This window comes from Gopherus evgoodei, chromosome 9 (assembly GCF_007399415.2).
Source record: "Gopherus evgoodei ecotype Sinaloan lineage chromosome 9, rGopEvg1_v1.p, whole genome shotgun sequence".
NCBI classification, from domain to species: domain Eukaryota; kingdom Metazoa; phylum Chordata; order Testudines; family Testudinidae; genus Gopherus; species Gopherus evgoodei.
In genome coordinates this window covers 7,880,843-7,899,904 of record NC_044330.1, presented here as the reverse complement: position 1 = coordinate 7,899,904, position 19,062 = coordinate 7,880,843, and the positions used below count along the sequence as shown (strand labels likewise).

At 43.2% G+C, this 19,062-nt stretch overlaps 1 protein-coding gene across 9 annotated transcripts in view; it reads left to right on the top strand.

The window, feature by feature from the left end:
• ABCC5 (ATP binding cassette subfamily C member 5) overlaps window positions 1-19,062 on the top strand; it is a 70,928-nt gene that overhangs the window by 36,319 nt on the left and 15,547 nt on the right. For all 9 annotated transcript variants that reach the window (XM_030574926.1, XM_030574924.1, XM_030574925.1 and 6 more), the window contains 13 exons: window positions 84-317; window positions 416-589; window positions 2,280-2,427; window positions 2,964-3,112; window positions 4,397-4,504; window positions 7,254-7,604; window positions 9,779-9,850; window positions 10,426-10,550; window positions 11,143-11,215; window positions 11,712-11,915; window positions 12,859-13,002; window positions 15,376-15,478; window positions 16,497-16,681. In XM_030574926.1, coding sequence (XP_030430786.1) covers window positions 84-317; window positions 416-589; window positions 2,280-2,427; window positions 2,964-3,112; window positions 4,397-4,504; window positions 7,254-7,604; window positions 9,779-9,850; window positions 10,426-10,550; window positions 11,143-11,215; window positions 11,712-11,915; window positions 12,859-13,002; window positions 15,376-15,478; window positions 16,497-16,681 — 2,070 coding nt within the window. The remainder of the gene's footprint in view (window positions 1-83; window positions 318-415; window positions 590-2,279; window positions 2,428-2,963; window positions 3,113-4,396; window positions 4,505-7,253; window positions 7,605-9,778; window positions 9,851-10,425; window positions 10,551-11,142; window positions 11,216-11,711; window positions 11,916-12,858; window positions 13,003-15,375; window positions 15,479-16,496; window positions 16,682-19,062) is intronic.

Here is a 19,062-nt window from a genome sequence, read left to right as displayed (position 1 = left end):
CTCGTTTCTAACTTAACATAAGTTGTTGCATGGTGCCTCTGGTACATTGGGGTGTTCATGCGAGTTTGCATTTCTTCCTGTAGGCGTTCGTTGTGAAACACCTTTTGGAATACACACAGCAAAGTGAGTCCAACCTGCAGTACAGCTTGTTGTTAGTTTTTGGCATCTTAATGACGGAAATAGTGCGCTCTTGGTCCCTGGCTCTCACCTGGGCTTTAAATTACCGCACTGGGGTCAGACTGCGGGGAGCTATCCTGACAATGGCATTCAAGAAAATTCTCCAGCTGAAGAATATCAAGGACAAGTCTCTAGGGGAGGTGAGTTACAATAGCCTGTTGGAAATCACCATACAAAAAAGGATACATGTTAATTACCTCCTTCTGAGGATAACACTTATGTTGTTTGTATTTTTCAGCTTGTAAACGTATGTTCCACTGATGGGCAGAGAATGTTTGAGGCTGCAGCAGTTGGCAGTTTGTTGGCTGGCGGCCCAATCGTTGCCATCCTAGGCATGGTTTATAATGTAATTATTCTAGGACCAACAGGCTTCTTGGGATCTGCTGTCTTTATCCTCTTCTACCCGTCAATGGTGAGTAAGCAGCATTCAAAATAGGTGGAAGTATTCTTCAAATGTACTTCACACTTCGCTCCAGGAATACAAGTGTCTGTGTACTGAACAGAAGATGCTGACAGATACTGGATTAAGTCCCTTAAGGGTCCTGCATGTAATCTAAAAGACATTGAAAAGTAAATGTTCAGAGGCAAGAAACTCAGATGGTAAAGGGAATTAGAAATAACAATAGAAGTGACTGATGGAAATCAGTGTTGGTGAGATGGAAAATGGGCAACTAAATCATGAAGTGATACACTTCTGGGCTGGATTATTGTAATTCACTGGGTTTGGTATTGAAGGTGAAAAATGCAGGGCCTCCAGCTTGTTCAGCAAATGGTGGCTTACCTCAGCAGCAGACTGGGAAGCCAAGAGCACACCACTTCTGTGCTCCACATCCTCTTTTGGCTTCCGGATCACTTCTGGTTAAACTTCAAGCCTATGGTTCTGATCTTTAATTACATGAGCCGGTCAAGACCCAGTTATATCAGAGACAGTCTCTCCGTCCATGAACCGTGAAGGCATTTCCATTCATCTGTGACAATAGAGCTGACATAGGACTCTGTGCTGCATCTGGAGGTGGAAGTGTTATTAGCCAGGGGGAACTATCTGTGGAAAGAGCTACCAAGCAACTAGACTGAGCCAAAATCTGTTTGCCTGTAGACCACACTGCAAAACTGCTGTAATTTCCCCATTATAATCAAAATGTTTTTTTTTTTGAAAAAGCTACTATGAATGAAGAGCAGAGTCCTGTGAGGTCTCCTATGGTCTAATTTATCTACTCAACAATAAGAAAATAGTGATGAGTGCAATAGGCAAAAAATTGGATTGTGACCGAAGGGGTGGATTTTAATAGCCTTGACCAATTATTTTCACTAGTAGCCTCTCTCCTAGCCACTGCTTTTTTGTAGCTGAGAGGGATTAAAAAAGGAGTAAGGATGCTTAAGATGGGGCAAACAGTTGAAAACTGTTTATTGAGCTGCTTTTTTTTTTCTTCTGGGTTTTAAGAAAGAGAAGGGATAAATGTCACTAACTGTTGATAGAGTGAGAAATATCTATGAGGACATGGATACCATCTTGTCTTAGACCTGATTAGTAAAAGTGCGAATATATTGTTTTACCACCCTTATACAGTAGTTTTGCTGTAAGATTTAGTGCAGTAAAGACATTGCCCTTGCATGTGCAAGGCCCATCTCTTTCTTGGGCTTAGGAGAATGAGTTGCGGGATAAAGGATGTGGATATGTTGAGTACCTTGTATTCTTCTGGCGTGAGGGTTAGTCTTAGTTGAGGTTAGTCTGTATTTTTACTGGAGGGATTTTAAAGTAGTCTCGTTCTGTTAAATATTAGTAAAAGCACCGAGAGCCTTTTGGAAATCTGAATAAAACTAACCCAGTTGAGAATAAAACAATAGAGAGCCCAGTGTTCTATTTTGGAGCAGGCTGGAAGTTGTTCCCTGGTTATATGTGCGGTTCTTATTCCCTGCAGAAAAGAGTGTGATGCTCTGAAGGGGCATTTCCAGCTCATCACTTTGGCCAGGAGGGTATCAGGTTGTCCTGTCGTTGACGTCCATTTATCGGACTACTTGCTTTCTTCTATAGTTAGTGGAATTAGATGCATTTGTCATTTCTGAGTTGCTGCTAAGATGTATGGTGCCTCTTCTTGTTTCAGATGTTTGTATCACGGCTCACAGCTTATTTCAGAAGAAAATGTGTGGCGGCGACTGATGAGCGTGTGCAGAAGATGAATGAAGTTCTTAACTATATTAAATACATTAAAATGTATGCTTGGGTCAAAGCATTCTCTCAGAATGTTCAAAGTGAGTGCAGACACTCTGTAAACACATCTCCCTTTAGAAAACACACCACCCAGCTACATCCTGCTGGATCCTCCTAGCTCAATTCTGTAGATGCTCCTGTGTGTGTGGTATGCTAGATCACCCATCCCCCGGACATCCTGATGTGCTTATTTACAATGGGTTGGCATGGCAATCTCTGTTCCAAAGTCTCACCTTTTTAGTACAGTGCTGCTTATGGCTTCCCTCTAACTTTTGAGCGTAATGAGCTTTATTAACATTGGGCTGGCTTCTACTGGGAGTACTAATCTTGACTGACCTAGTACAAATTGGTCAGTTTTTAAATGTAATAAGAGTGATCAGAATGCCAGCCTTACTGAGTTATACATACACTTATGGTTCTACTCTCTGTAAAGCTAGCTCTTTCTAGACATGAGAAATGCTGAAGCAGAAGAGGGTAGTTCTCTCTTACTCGTGTTTCCAATGCATTAGTTGTGCCTGCTGTATTTGCATCTGTCTGAATTGCGCCTCAGATGTGGTGGTGGGTTTTGTATTTCTAGAAATCCGAGAGGAAGAACGTAAAATCTTAGAACGTGCAGGCTACTTCCAGAGCATCACTGTGGGAGTGGCTCCAATTGTTGTGGTTATTGCCAGTGTGGTGACGTTCTCTGTCCATATGATCCTTGGCTATGATCTCACAGCAGCTCAGGTAATTGACTGGCTCAGCACAGAGTTGGGAATGTTACTTTACAATATCACTCCTGCAGTAGCTTTTCTTGGTTAAACTGTTGTAACCCTAAGTGAGTGCAGTTCAAAATACTCCAGTTCTGTGAGAGTCTTCTTTATTTTCAGGCTTGGCTCACAGAAGTGAGTATTTGATGGCACGAAGTAGAGGCAGGTGTTATGCAATCTTCCCCTGCGCAGGTTGGCCAATACTATTAAATCCTGGCCTCCCAAGAGCAGGGGCTCAGGGCTAGATTTTCATCTGGGAAGAAGACCCTGTATCCTTGTTTGAGGGCATGATTTGCACCTGCGTTCTCTGGGTGGAAACAGGCTTCTGCAAAAAGGAGACTGGGACACTAGCAGTTTTTGCTGAAGTTGTGCAGCTGGACCAATTTATCTTCCCTTGTGACCTAAGGTAGAATTTGAACCCAGGTCTCTAGAAGTGAAAGGCTAAAGCTATAACCTGCAGCACCCTCTGGGTCTTCTGTTTATACCACTTCCAGTGGAACTATGAACACCTGGGATATATCTCTCTGTTAGTCTATTCCAGGGATCGGCAACTTTTCAGAAGTGCTGGGCTGAGTCTTCATTTATTCACTCTGATTTAAGGTTCCACGTGCTGGTAATACATTTTAACGTTTTTAGAAGGTCTCTTTCTATAAGGCTATAATATATAACTAAACGGTTGTTGTTGTATGTAAAGTAAATAAGGTTTTTAAAATGCTTAAGAAGCTTCATTTAAAATTAAATTAAAACTTAGAGCCCCCCCAGACCGGTGGCCAGGACCTGGGCAGTGTGAGTACCACTGAAAATTGGCTCATGTGCCACCTTAGGCACTCGTACCATAGGTTGCCAACCCCTGGTCTATTCTAAAACTCTGATGGGGAGGACCCTGCCTTTTCATGTATCAGGTTAGACCAGTGGCTCTCAAACTTTTTTCACTGGTGACCCCTTTCACATAGCAAGCCTCTGAGTGCGACCCCGCCTTATAAATTAAAAACACTCTTTTATATATTTAACACCACTATAAATGCTGGAGGCAAAGCGGGATTTGAGATGAAGATTGACAGCTCGCAATCCCCAGTTTGAGAACCCCTGGGTTAGAATATGTTGTATTTAAATGGCTCTTCTTAAATTGCAGACCTTTCCTTCTCAAGTGAAATGGTCTTGAATTGCTCCTGGTTATGGAACTTAATCCTTAGTGGTTTGGAATTGTTAATGGGTACTGCTGCCAAAAGCTTTTTGTTTTGTTTGTCTGTCCTGTGTTTAGGCTTTCACAGTGGTCACAGTCTTCAATTCAATGACATTTGCTCTAAAAGTAACACCTTTCTCCGTGAAGTCTCTATCCGAGGCATCAGTGTCTGTGGACAGATATAAGGTGAGTGGTCTTTTGGCCATATAATTTTATCCTTAAGTGTGGAGCATATCTTACAATACATGAATGCAGTTGACTATGCTAAGGAACCATTTTAATGCCAAGGCTATTATGGAGCAGGCTGGAAATTGTTCTCTGTTTTATGTCCAGTTCTTATTCCCTGCAGAAAAGATATAAAATCTCATACTCAGGGCTTAAGCCAATCTCAGACTATTGAGGGTTAAGATACCACCTTCCAGGGGACTAGGCTGTCTTGCATCTGATGACTGAAGGATTTCATGCACCTTCCTGTGAAGCACTGGTGCTAGACACTTTTGGAGACAGGATACTGGACTAGATGAACCATACGTCTTATCTAGTACAGCAATTCCTACACTGTCTTTTAAGAGCAGTCTCATAGAGGAGAATGCACTGTATCTAGAACTCAATGGTATATTTCCTCAGTGAAATCCTGCATGTGTTACATTTGTACTTGTGCAGACTGATGTTCCAAGAAATGGGGATAAATTTTTATATGTATCCAAAAAAGGTTTGTGGTATTGGAATTCTACGCCATTAAGGCATCTGAAAGTAATCTGTGTCCAAGATGTAAGTCTTTAGTGAGCGTATGAGTCTTTGTCACTATGATCATTTTTGGATTTTACTCTCTTGGTTTTTAAATGATTTAAAGTCCTTTGATAATTTCTTTCTCTGCTCTTTGAACACCAGAGATTGGGCCTAAGCTAGGATTGTTATCTGGACCTATATACCTGAAGTTCAGGTGTCTTGATCTGGAATGCTGATTCTGATCCATCTGAACATTAACGTAAATTTAGATGACATTGAAATGGGAGAATTCCTAGTCTATGGGTATATAATAGACCTCCTCTAATCCCTAGTTTGAATCAGGCCACTGGTCTCTCCGATCAGCTATCCTGTTACCAACAATAGCCAGTATAGCAAGTGCTTCAGAGAAAAGTGGGAGAAAGCCCATAATGGAGAATAAAGGAATGTTTCATCCTAAGCTCTGGCAATTATTGGTGGCCCTATTGCCCTCCTGTCCCATGATATATGTAGCCCAAAACTGCACTGTTTTTTCAGCCATACAGCACCACCAATCTGTGTCTAATTTGCTTAGGTGGTTGTTCTAAACCTGTGTTAGTGGAGGTTTGCAGCTGCAGAGCAGAGAATGTCATGGATGCTAGAAATGTGTGTGGAGGGGAAACAGAATAGGAGAGAGCAGTGACTTTCACTTTCCTCACATGCGAAGTACATGTAGTTGTCAGTGACAAAGCCTTAGGCTCTCTGCTCTTGCTTTAACACTAACTGCCAGAAAGAAAACGCCTAACCCAAGGTGGTGGTTGCTTAGATAGATGTATATTCATGTGGCACAAAGAATTTTGGGGATAAAATTTAACATTGCACTCTGTCTAAACTAAATCTAAGGCAGCAAACGTACAGTTTGGATCACAGAAACACTCCTCAATCCCTGGGAGCAGACACACTTGTGTGTGCTCTCTCCCAGTGCAAACTCCCTGGACAAGTCAGTGATCTGTTTTGTCTCTTAGATAGTTATATAGTTCTAGGCTTTTAACATCTCGCTGACGTTTCCAAATATGACCCTGTATCCCAAAGTCTGCATCCAGGTAATGTCAGTTAGATGGACTTCATGTAATAAGTGGCATGAAAGAAGCCTGTGCCCATGTACAACCAGACAGTGCAATCTACAGTGGAATACTTGGGAAATCCAAAGGCTTGTGAGGCACCCTCTTCATTTGATCCTCATTTTGAATTGCCCTAAAATCAGACTTTCTTAAATTAAAAAACACTGAAGGCAATGTCTTCGTGATGAGGGGAAGGAGTGAGGTCATATCACTCAAGTTCTTTGAGGCTCCTACTGTCTCCTGTGCAGAGGGTAATGGGCTGGCTGCAGTGGCCGATAATTTTACAAATAGAAATGTAGCCGACTGCTTGGCTCTCTAATATGTCTGAGGCTTTCTTGCAGGTGCATGATTCAGAGGGGTGATTCACGAGTACTAGAGTGAGTCATGTTGGTAGTTTAAAATGTTTGTGATTGAAAAGAGCCTGTTCAGTTCAAAATGCAGGTTGTCTAATTGAAAGCTGTTTGATCATATGGGTTTGGTAACTGAACTGTGGGAAAATCTCTACAGAATCGATAACTGTGGTCTTAAGTAGTGATGGATGTGGTGGAAAACTGTACAGTGGACTTAATGTGTTAATTGTTACTGCTGCACATTCCCAGGACTTCACAAATGGGCTAACTTTGTCTCAGATGACTTTTTCCAGCAGAAATTATACCTCTTCTGCACGTGGGTGCAACAAGCCACCCCATCCCTTCTAGTTATGGGAAAAGTCTGTAAGGAGTTGGTGTGCTAGGCACGTGAGCACCTCTCCTTCATTTTCATGCCCTCTGCTATTATGCCTTATATTTGGAAATACAAGGCAAGCAACTGCAAACTTCTTTAAAAGTGCTAACCTCCCCTCCCACTCCACCCCACAGCATACAAATCAATGTCCAAAATATAATAATTCTGTGAAAGTCTTACTGTATCTAAGAGCTTCCACTGCATTCAGGAATGCCCAGGCCTCTTAGCAGGCCTGGAGTAAATTTACACTAATGAGCTACCTTTTGCTCTTCAGCTTCCTCCCACTGTATAGCCTGATGTGTTTTGCTGCGTGAGTGTGCCATAGGCTTGTCCCCCAGTCTTGACCAGGTGTCTCATCTTTACACCTCTCTCACAACTCCTATCAGAGTTTGTTTCTAATGGAAGAGGTTCATATGGTAAAGAAAAAACCAGCCAGTCCTCACATCGCAATAGAGGTGAAAAATGCTACCTTGGCGTGGGAGAACTCCCACGCCAGTGTCCAGAGCTCACCAAAGCTGACCCCTAAAATGAAAAGAGACAAGAAGGTCACCAAAGGCAAGAAGGAGAAAATGAAGCTACAGCATGAGGGACCGCAAGCGGTGCTGGCTGAGCAGAAGGGCCATCTTCTAGTGGACAGTGATGACCATCCTAGCCCTGAGGAAGAGAACAAAAACATCCATCTAGTTAACTTTCGGCTTCAGAGGACTCTTTACAATATCGACCTGGAGATTGAAAAGGTGAGGAGGAAAAACTATAGCATATCCCAAGAGCCCTCCTGGCCTGGCATTCCTGTGGAAAGGGCAGTCTTCATTCATATTAAATGGAGCAGATCACTGCTGCCATCTCTCTCTAATATGCATGTGTAGCCCGTGATGACTGTAAATACCAGTATGTAATGCCCCATATTGATCCAAGCAGCTGTACCACTTTTCTCAGCCTGGATCATTGCAAACTGGAACCGTTAGTTGCAGAACTCTGGGCTCTCTCACCCTTGTCATGGGCTTAGTGAAGGTTTTGTTTGTTTTCAGCATGGGATCTGTCATGAGCAAGCCATCAAGTACACAGAGATCTTAACATGGCAGCAAGGGTCTCCAGCACAGACCTTATTACTACCGATGTTTGTAACTTAGCAGATATTCACTTAAACTGAGGAACTTGTGCAGGTGCATTTGAAATGATCAAGTGCTATGGTTTAACACAGCAGAGGTGTTTCACTGCAGGATGTTTAGTCCTCTATTGTACTTCTGTAGAAGGATACAGAGGGACTTACAGATGTTAGAAGCACCTGTAGTTTCCGCTTCAAGATGGATGAAAGTACAGTAAATGTGGAACAAAAACATCAAGTAATCCAGAGCATATTTAATAAAACTGTTTTTGTACATCCGACTACCAAATTACTTGTAGAAAAACTCAGAAAATCTCTTGGGCTACGTCTAGACTACCCGCCATATCTGCAGGTTAAAATCGATTGCTCGGGGATCGATATATCGCGTCTCATCTAGACGTGATATATCGATCCCTGAGCGTGCTTATATCGATTCCGGAACTCCTCCAACCCCAACGGAGTTGCGGAATCGACAGGGGGAGCCACGGACATCGATCCTGCGCGGTGTGGATGGGTGAGTAATCCGATCTTAGATATTCGACTTCAGCTACGTTATTCACGTAGCTGAAGTTGCGTATCTAAGATCGATTTCCGCCCGTAGTGTAGACCAGCCCTTGGATAGTCAGATGGTGTATTTTAAACCCTATGACTTAAGCAATATGGCCACGTAGTCTTCGGAGTTTTCAGGAACCTTGAAAGAAGACTAAATTGGTGTTCGATAGCATAAAGCTACATTATTGGAAGAGCAGGAAAGACATGTACAAGAGTCCAGCAGTGTTCTTATCCAGTACTAGCAGCTGACAATTTTATTTTTAAACTGATGCTCACTTTATTTTTTTGGTTCTTTTGTAGTCAGAATAATTCTGATAAATTCATTGGGAATTTAATGTGGTATCAGAAGGACTTTCCCTGTTAAGTACTATTCAGCACTGTTATTAAACTGTTGACTAGGACTCATAGACTACTAGAAGCTTAGAGATTGTGATTAGAGATGGAAAAGACTTCTTGGATCCCATCCCTTCTGTGTATTTGGGAGCTAAGGCAAGATTGCTCCCTACTGCCTATCTCCAAGTGTGTTGTCCATTCTGTTAAAAGTTCCAAGTGATACGCTTCCAGCTCTTCCCTGAGAGGCTGTTCCTAAACCAGATCCATCTCACAATCAGGAAGGTATCTACCTGATAGCCTAAATCTCTCTCTTATTTCCATTATTCCTGATTATATCCTTATGTATTGCACCAAAGTCTACGCTCTTTAGTGTTAAACCCTTAACATGTCTTAGGCTGTTATCGTTCCTCTCCTCCCACTTAGCTGTCTCCTAGCCAAACTATACAAAGTTAATCTTTCCTCATAAGTCAGTCCCTTCACCCCTTTGGTTATTTTGGGACTAATCCAAAGCCAATTGAAGTTAATAAAAGACTCCCTTTGGCTCAGGTACCACTTCAGTGCTCTGTCCAATCAGGCAATATCTTTCTGGTATTGGGGTGCCCAGAGCTGAATTCAGCATTTAAAGTTTGGTTGCGTCAGAGCCGTGTGGAAAGGAATCGGTCACTTGTCTTTACACAGAGGAAAGCTTAGTGGCTCAGCGGGTTAGTGAATCTGCCTTTCACCTGTTATGTTCACTCACAGTTTTGGTTGCCAATTGTTTTCTTAGAATGAGCGATTGACCAAGTCTAGCCTTTCTCCCATTTGATATACTCCATTTCCATTAGCTTCAGTGTTAAACCCCCTTTCTCTGTTTGAGATACTGCAGATAGTCTAGGGGGAGTGATTAATGTGTTACCATAACTTACATTTTTTCTGTTTTAGGGGAAACTTGTTGGGATTTGTGGCAGTGTGGGGAGTGGAAAAACTTCACTTATTTCAGCCATTTTAGGACAGGTGAGAATTTATATTTTTATGGGTTCTCCCTTTTTCTCTTCTCTGCCAGCAACTGCATTTGTTTAATTGATCTCACTCCATATGATGATGTAATTAATCTGACCTATAATTCAGATCATACACTGATCAAATAGATCACATTTAGGATACAAATAGTCTTAAAATGACAATAATCCATTAGATGAATGCTTTCTGGACTGTGGAACAGATTTTCATAAGAGCTCTGTACCCAGCAGCTACTTCTACTTTCCTTGGGAATTGTTAGTGCTGAGCAGCTCTGAAGATCTAGCTGCTTCATTTAGGTTTAGCTGAGGCCTGAGCTCTTGTGACAATCTATCCATGTATGCCCAATATTTGAAATTCAAGCTTTTGAGAAGTTCAGAATAAACTGCAGTATTTTGTGTGGGACCTTCTGAAAAACAAGCACATGAACACACTGGATTTTTGAATTACATTCTGTGCTGGTTCTGCTTCCTATGGAGATTGCCAGTGGGGTCTGTCTTGTTTTGTATAGGGGGATTCCACACACTCCCCTGAAATAGCATAATTTTAAGACCTTCTGTCTTGTCTTCTAGATGACCTTGCTGGAGGGTAGCATTGCAGTGAATGGAAATTTTGCTTATGTGGCCCAGCAGGCCTGGATTCTCAATGCTACGCTTAGAGACAACATCCTTTTCGGAAAGGAGTTTGATGAAGAAAGGTTTGTCAAATAGAACTTTTGCTGAGTCTGAAAGCTTAGGGATTCTCGGGCCAGCATCAGGAAAGCTGATCGCAGATAGTCTTATACCTCCCTGCCTAAGTCACCTGCACCAGAAGGGAAGTTCCATGTGGCAGATGGTAGTTGGTGTTTCTGGACCCATCCTCTCTAGGATGGCAGCTTTAACTCTCACTAGACCACTGAGGTCTGCTGGTAGCTGCCGCTGTGGTGAGGCACAGGCTTGGTGCACTCTGTGGCTTCCTTAGCTATGCCCTCCTCCTACCCAGTGCAACATCTGTTCATGCTGCCCTGGTCTCCTATGTGGCCCTCCCCACATGCAAACTTTCCACCCCAGGGATCTCTACCAGAGTCTGTGCTGACATAGCTTCTCAAGTGCGTTTGGCTTCTGTTCACTGTGCTTCTCACAGCGCATCTGAAATTGGTCCCAAAGTTCTATCTGCAGTTTACTGGTGAGGCAGATCAGTAGTTAATTGCTCAAAGCTACAAGATTGTCTGGTGTTCGCGTGGGAATAAAAATGCTCCATTAGCAGGGTAAGTGCTAGTGCTCACTGCTTGTCTTATCCATGTTCTTTAGATACAACACTGTACTGAATGGCTGCTGTCTGAGACCTGACCTAGCCATCCTACCTAATGGGGACCTGACGGAGGTAAAAATCCTGGTTCTGATAAAACAGAGTGGAATGGATGGAGTGAAGTGTAAGCTTGACATGCTGTGGTGGGTTAGGGAGGGCATCAGTCTGGTGTGCTTATAAACTGATGGGCAAAATCCTCTTCTTGTAGATCCTGGACTGTATGGAAACTGATCACTCCATGTTTTTTAACTCTGTAATGTGGGAATTTTTCATTGCACTGGGAATTAGCTTCCTTAAGAGAGACCTTTTAAAACTTAGATTAAAAATAATTAATAAAAAACATAGTATCTTCTGGCTGTTTAAGAGGAATGTTTCAGGCATGTTAGCATTAGGGGTATTCACTGTAAGTTTCATTTTACAATGAATAAGTTGCCCACATTTTAATGTGGCCCATTCTAATTCTCGCTGTTTCTCCATTAACTCTATTAGTTACACCAGGGATGAATGTGGCCTCAGGTCTTGTGTTAAATGTTGCAAAAAGAAACTGAATAACTTTACGTATATTGTACAGATTGGTGAACGAGGTGCTAACCTGAGTGGAGGCCAACGTCAGAGAATCAGTCTTGCCCGAGCCCTGTATAGTGATAAGAGTATTTACATCCTTGATGATCCTCTTAGTGCCTTAGATGCACATGTAGGAAACCATATTTTTAACAGTGCAATAAGGAAGCATCTGAAGTCAAAAACTGTCCTGTTCATCACCCATCAGCTTCAGGTACAGTATCCCTTACACTTCCTTTCTTGGATCTTTTCTAATCGTTCAGATAGACTGCTTCTTGGTTAGTCACTTTTGCCTCTTGCTGTAGATTCCCATGCTCTGGTCTGTTACAACATGACATTTCCCTCAGGCTGTATAGTTCAAGGGCTTGTTTGCACTTCAACTTTCTTGCTCAGGGATGTGAAAAAACACCCCCGCGAGCGCTGCAAGTTTCAGGGCTGTAAAGTGCCAGTGTAGACAGTGAATCGCTGGGAGCGATTTTCCCTTGTGGAAGTTGTTTTTATTTGTGCCGCGACTACACAAGCTATGTTAAAGCGCTGCCGCACAGCAGCACTTTAGCGCTGCCAGTGAAGACGTGCCCTAAGTTTTATTCATTTGTGTGGTGTATACAGAGCATTGACAGTGATGTAAATAGCCGATGCCAGGGCTCTCTGGTAGGTGGCTAATAGGAGCTGGGAATGCTTAGCTGAAGATGGGTCTGCTGGAGGGGTGACCCAGTCGAAAGCAGTTTTTCTACTAAACTGAGTACTGAAGTGCATAAAGCCTGTTTATCATTTTAGAATACATGGGATTTGATGTCAGTGAATCCAGCCTAGTGTTGTAAATAAGTGTACTCGGAGACTGGGGTCTTGTCACCTGTTCTGCTCAGAAAACTCATTGTAACTGGTATATCAGATTTTGTAGTGTTCAAAGCCACCTGACTGCATCTCCCCAGCATTCTGCAGAAAGTCTCTGTTCAGTCACATAAGCTGCGTTTTGTATGTACTGTAGAAGTAATGACAGTGCTCTAATCAGTGCAGGGTTCTTAAATAATCAGGTGCACGCTGAGGAAGAGTACTGACTTACACTTCCTGAAGGCTGTTTACTGGGAAGATTCATGTGTGTTTTTTCTGACCATCTGAGATAACTGAAGCCATGTTCTCACTCTCATTGTCTCCAGTACCTTGTTGACTGTGATGAAGTAATCGTTATGAAAGAGGGCTGTATCACTGAAAGAGGAAGCCATGAGGGACTGATGAACTTAAATGGTGACTATGCGGTGATTTTTAATAGCCTGCAGCTGGGAGAGGCACCACACATTGAGGTACTCCGCTCCATTTTTTAAAGTATTTTGACAGATGCCCGTACTTAGATTTCAGATGAACCAAGTCACTTAGTCACTTGAAAGAAGTCTGGAAAATGACTTGGTATGTTGATTTGGCAGTTTGAATCTCCTGCAGGCTGTTTTCTATTGGATTGGTGCTTTGTAATAATTAGTGTCATGGTCCCTGTTTCAGAGATGACATCTCTTAGGCAGTCCTGCCCCTGAACTAGTTTATCAAATACGGAGAAAAGGTATCAGTTTACGCTATGGTGCTCCGAGGAGGATGCATATCCCCTTCTTTAATGTGCATCTCATTTTTAGATGGTATCTTCCCAAGTTATCTCAGCTCCAATCTAGCTCTTGGGTTATATATTCCCTCCTGGTTTCTTACCCATTTTTCTAGATTGAGATGACTGAGACGCAGCAGAAGTAACATTACTTGTCCAAAAGTCCTACTCAGCAGAATGCTGGAATTTAACTCCAGACATGTCGTCTTCTGATAGAAACTGGCCAAAACCAAATGCTACTGGTGCCTGCTAAGGAGAAATTGCTATAAATGCAACTGGGATTTGTGTGCTGCACTTTAGTCAGCTGGTCATCCCTTAATGCAATGACAGAAAATGCTTCAAGCAGGAACCTTTCAATGGGAGATTTTGTCTCTACAGTAGCAAAGAGTCCTGTGGCACCTTATAGACTAACAGACGTATTGGAGCATGAGCTTTCCTGGGTGAGTACGACGAAGTGGGCATTCACCCAGGAAAGCTCATGCTCCAATATGTCTGTTAGTCTATAAGGTGCCACAAGACTCTTAGTCTGGATCTGTAAAAGCAGCAAACATGACTCCCCTCTGATACTTGTCTCTACAGTGTTAACAGTTTCAGCCATTTAACTTTCTCACCCTCCTCCTCACAGTAATTTCCTCAACAGCCATGCCTGGGAGGTAGCAGTGTTCTTGCTTTTTATTGGAAAGAGTTTTCAGAATTTTGTTCTGAATGTTTAACAGAAATCAGTGCCCTTATCGTAATTGAATTAGATTAGGAAAATAACCTGGTGTGTTTATCAGGAGATAAGAGGCCTGTCGCTTCATGGATTGAATACATGCTCCACCCAAGACATTCTGGTGAGATGGGATTGTGATGTGGCTGGAGATGGGTTTAGTGATAGGAGGTGCTTGATTGATTGGATTTTCCGCTTGACAGTGCTGATGGAGAGGCAGAGGAATGTAATCAGTTACCTGGCATGGCCTTTTCTCAGTGCTGTGAGGATTGTGGTGCTGTCATTTTTAAATTAAAGCAATCCTGGTTGATATGAGATTCTCCAACCGGCTTACTTGGCTGGCCTCCGTTTCCTCTCCATAAGCACTAGCGCATGGAATGGGCAGTGGATTTGTAGTCCGTATGGAATTGGAAGAAAGGGCTCAACGGAGATAGATATTTTCTCTGGTTTGACGTGTGAGAGGCCTCTCTTTAGCATAAAGCCTGGGAAGATGGTCCTGAAGACATATAAGGGTTTCAGTGGGGTTAACCTGAAAATTGAAATGTACAATCTGGGAACAGAATGTAACTTCCTTCTTTGGGAGAATGACCCAGGTTTAGAACAGTAACTCTGTGTATGCTCCTCAGAGGTTGTGCATTGTGTCTGGGGATGGAAGGCTCTCACTTTGCTCTGTAGTGACTGCTTAGGCTGTCTTGGGAGCAACGCTGTATCTGGAAGAGACTCTCAGTTCCTATGTACCTTCTTGAAGGGAGCTTGGGGAGGTTTCTGAGAGCGATGTCTTGATTAGACCGAAGAGACTCTTTGAAGCAGGAATCACTTCCTCCCATGTGCATGGGTAGCACCTAGCACAGTGGGACCCTCATCCTGATTTGGGGGCCTTTGGACGTTATCACAGTACAAACAGATAACAGCACAGGACAAAAGGAGGGGAGAACTTATTCTGTCTGTGGTTAGCAGTCAGTCCTAGATGAAATCATGTAGAAAAGTGATGGACAAGCATTCTTTCCAGTGAGTGTCCTGTCTGGATATGTACGCTAAGCTACTGGAAGCCCTTGTCCTCCTTAGAATGCACTTTCTAAAAATAATTGTGAGTATTTGTGGTTCTGAACTCAATATCGGTCTGAAAAAATGGATGACTCTAGTACAGTGATTCTCAACCCCCAGCCCACAGGCTGCTTGCTGCCCAGTCAGGACACAAGTGTAGCCCATGTGACATCCTCAGAGCCGTGTGTGTATATATATGTGTATATGTATGTGCGTGTATATAGTGTGGATGCACCCTACATAACACAGAGAAAGCTGCAGATACAGCCTACAATGGTAAATAGGTTGAGAACAACTGTCTTAGTATGTTTCAGTGTAGCTTGTTTTCTACAGATTAATGTAAAGAAGAACACAAGCAGTTCATTAAAAAAGCCCCAGGATAAAAACATCAAAGCGGGGTCTGTGAAGAAGGAGAAAGTGGTGAAGAAGGAGGAAGGTAACTGTGGAATCAAATTTCTGACTTTAATCATGGCATACATTGGTGACCCTGAAATGTTCTCTTTCTGAAGCTCAGAAGTTCTGAAAGCTGCCTTACATTTTGGTCAATCAGCTTGCCGCGAGCACATAGTACAAGCATTGGGCGAACAGCGACCATCCATTAGAAATACGAGGTGGTCTGTTCAGCACTATTCCAGTTTAAATAAGTTGGCCTGGTAAGATGTAATCAGCAGGTGGCATGTTGCTGGCCCTATTTCCCATACTTCTCTTCCCTGCTATTGCAAGAGGAGTTTTTGTATTTACCTAATGGCAGGCTGAATTCTGGGGAGGAAGCAGCATCTGTGTATAAAGAATGGAAAGGTCTTTTTTGTTAACAATAAACTGGTGGGGATCAAAAGATGCTGATTTTGGCAGCAGTCTCATGTTGTTGGAACCCTCACATACTCTCCAGGCTGTTCATGATTCTGCCATTGAAATGTCTTCCGTGACTTTTTTTTGTTGCTTGAATCTTTTGAGTTCTGTGTGCAAAGTAACAACTGGACTTTCAGAACTACTCTGTACACCAGTGGTCCCCAAACCTTTTCTGTTGTGCCCCCTTACCCATAATGGAATCTGTCCATGCCCCTCCGGAAGCTGGGGCCAGGAGCAGCAGCCGGGGCTGGGAGCTGAGGCTGAGTCCATTGCTGGGAGCAGAGCTGTGGCTAGGGGCCAGGGCTAGAGCGGAGCCACAGCTGGGGGCTGCGGCAGAGCTGAGGCCAGAGTGGGACTGGGTGGTGCTTCCTCCCTGCCCCTCATGGGGACTGGCCCAGGCCCTGCTGCACCTCCCTCCAAACGTTCCTCTGCAACCGCCTAGGAGGGCACGCACCATAGTTTGGGGACCACTGCTGTACAGTGAGTGCCCCTCCTATGGGGCTATGGTGATACTAGCCCCTTATATGTTAAGTAAACAACTTTTTAAAGTTTTATGAAGCAACTCTTTTCCTCTCACCCTTTTTTCACCCCATTGTATTTCCTAGGCCAACTGATGCAGCTGGAAGAGAAGGGCAAAGGCTCTGTGCCCTGGTCTGTTTATGGCACCTATATCCAGGCAGCTGGAGGCCCCTTTGCATTCCTGATCATCATGGCACTCTTTGTGCTGAATGTGGGCAGCATGGCATTCAGCAACTGGTGGCTGAGTTACTGGATCAAGCAAGGCAGCGGGGTAAGAGGAATTGGAACATCTAACTTCCTAATAGGCGGGTGGGATTGCCTTCATAGGTTTGCTTGGGGTAGTTTAGGACAAACCTAACTGTACTTCATAAAGGAAGATCATTAGGAGGGCTCTCCTAGAGATGATCTCATCTGAAAGAAGCTAGTCCCCGAGCCTGACATAAATCTACGGGGGAGTGCGGTGGGGGGGGACAACAGCTCATGCAATCTGATGTTGGCCCCTTCTTCCTTGGCTCTGTCAGTGTAAGAAAGGAAGCAGAGCAGTGCAGGGAGGGCCACTTCAGAGTATTCAAGCAACAGGAGCAGTAGCTAATTTTGTAGCTTACTTTGCTGTCACTGTGACCTGGACATCTAGTGGGACAACACTTTTATATTGTCAAAGGAGGTGACTGTTAAGTAAAATGGCTATTGGGAATAGGTTGGGAGCTGGGGATGACAGCCTAGGATGGTGCAGCATTTTTCTCAGTGGAAGGGCTTAGGTTGAGTATGGATAAATTTAAAGATCTGAAGGCCATTTATGACAAGAGAAGAACTTTATTGAGTGAAATAGCCTGGCCAGTGTGTGTGTTAGCAAAAAGCCCCGTCGGTGAAACTTGGCTGGCTTTTAAAGAGGTGGTGGAGAGGTGGCTGGTGTGAATTATGTACAATTCATCCCTGGTATAGTGGTAATCTTCAGTGGAGTTCCAGCCTGGATGTCCAAACAAATGGGAACAAATGACCAGTTGTTCTAAACTAGTTGCAAGAAAAAAACCCTGCACTTTTCTTTTTTTAATAAGCAACTGAAGGAAGATAAAGGATGTATTCAAATGACAAGGCGCAATGAAGCACAACTAGCTGGGGTTGTTAAAGTAAACAATGAGGTGCTGAACTACGATGGAGGACAGAAAAATGAGAGGATCGGAAATAAACAGGAGAAAACCTGAGACAATAAATATATGAATAATATTAACAATAAAAAAAGCAAACTTCTGGGAAAAAAATTATTGGCTAAATAATACTAATGGCTAATTACTTTAAATTGGACAATGTATTGTATTATATTTTAAAATTAGCCATTTGCACATACCAAAAAGACCCCGAAACAACCCCCCCCACACTATTTAAATCAAAATAAACAACCGACCAAAACTAACATAAACCCTTTTTTCCCTTGCCCATATTTCCATTCCAGTCCAATTAAAACTCAATCAAATACCTACACTCTAAAAATTCAGAACATAGGTAAACTGTTTTTCTGGGGGAGGGGATCATTCTTCCTGTTACTGTTGTGCACCTCCGTGAGCCAGAGTCTTTGTTCAGTAACAAAAGCAGTTTGGCTCTTAACTAAACGAACTGGCAATTAGCACAGAATAAACAAAGCACTGCCAAATGGAGGTGGAGGACAACTGTGCGTGCTGCGTGTGTGTTGCATGCTGTCCCTTTAGCCCGAGCACTTAGGAGCCTGAGTGCTTGTTCAGTATTGCAATGGCCGCAGCTCTCACTCCTGAGCCACTAGCCCAGATAGGCTCCCAGTCCCCTACTCCAGCTCGGCAGCAATCCACTCAGGCATGGCCACCTTGGGCATGGAAGCGGGTGAGCTCCTCAAGTGCCCCACGTGCCATGGATCAGGTTCCCAAAGAAGGGGCGACTGTCACGGTGGGGGCTGTGTGCCCAGCTCTGGGGAGGGGTGGCTGAGGCAAATTTTGGGGTGTCTATGGCCCCCACAAGCCCCTCTCCCCCTACAGCACTGCCTCTTACAGAGTGATAAGAATGCTTTGCTACTGAGGGACAATAACTTTGTATTTGAAGAGCGTATTAACAGCCCACTCCTGATGCATGTGCCTGTGTAGTAATGACTAAAAATAGGAGCCAGAAATTACTGAGCAAGTATCCTGCAAAGATGAAGGTCAGTAAAGCATCAAGTCCCATATGTGAACGAGGTGAGATTAGGGCTTATATAATCAAATCATTGACAATTATTTTTAGGAAATCTTTGATACTGCAAAAGTACCTGGGAGCTGAAAAACAATATCTGTTGTCCCAATGTGATTAGTTTGCTAAATGAAATGTGGGTCTAAAGTAAAATTCAGAGTGGTTGGGGATTTGTATGTATAACAAGTATTCAGCATTATAACAGTTAATTCAAACAAGGAGATTTGGAAGGAATAAAAACCTCATGCTTCAGGGTTTAAGACAGTCTCTTAACTACTAGAGATTAGGGTGAGACCTTCAAGGGGTGGGTGTGGGGCATAGATTATTCCATATTTCCCTACTGTAGGGTTCTTGCTCCTTTTTTGGAAGAATCTGTTTGCTGTTCAGTGTTGAAGACAGGATACTGGACTACCTGAACTAAGTATCTCTGGATTTTTCAGAAAGTACCTAGACAAAATTTCA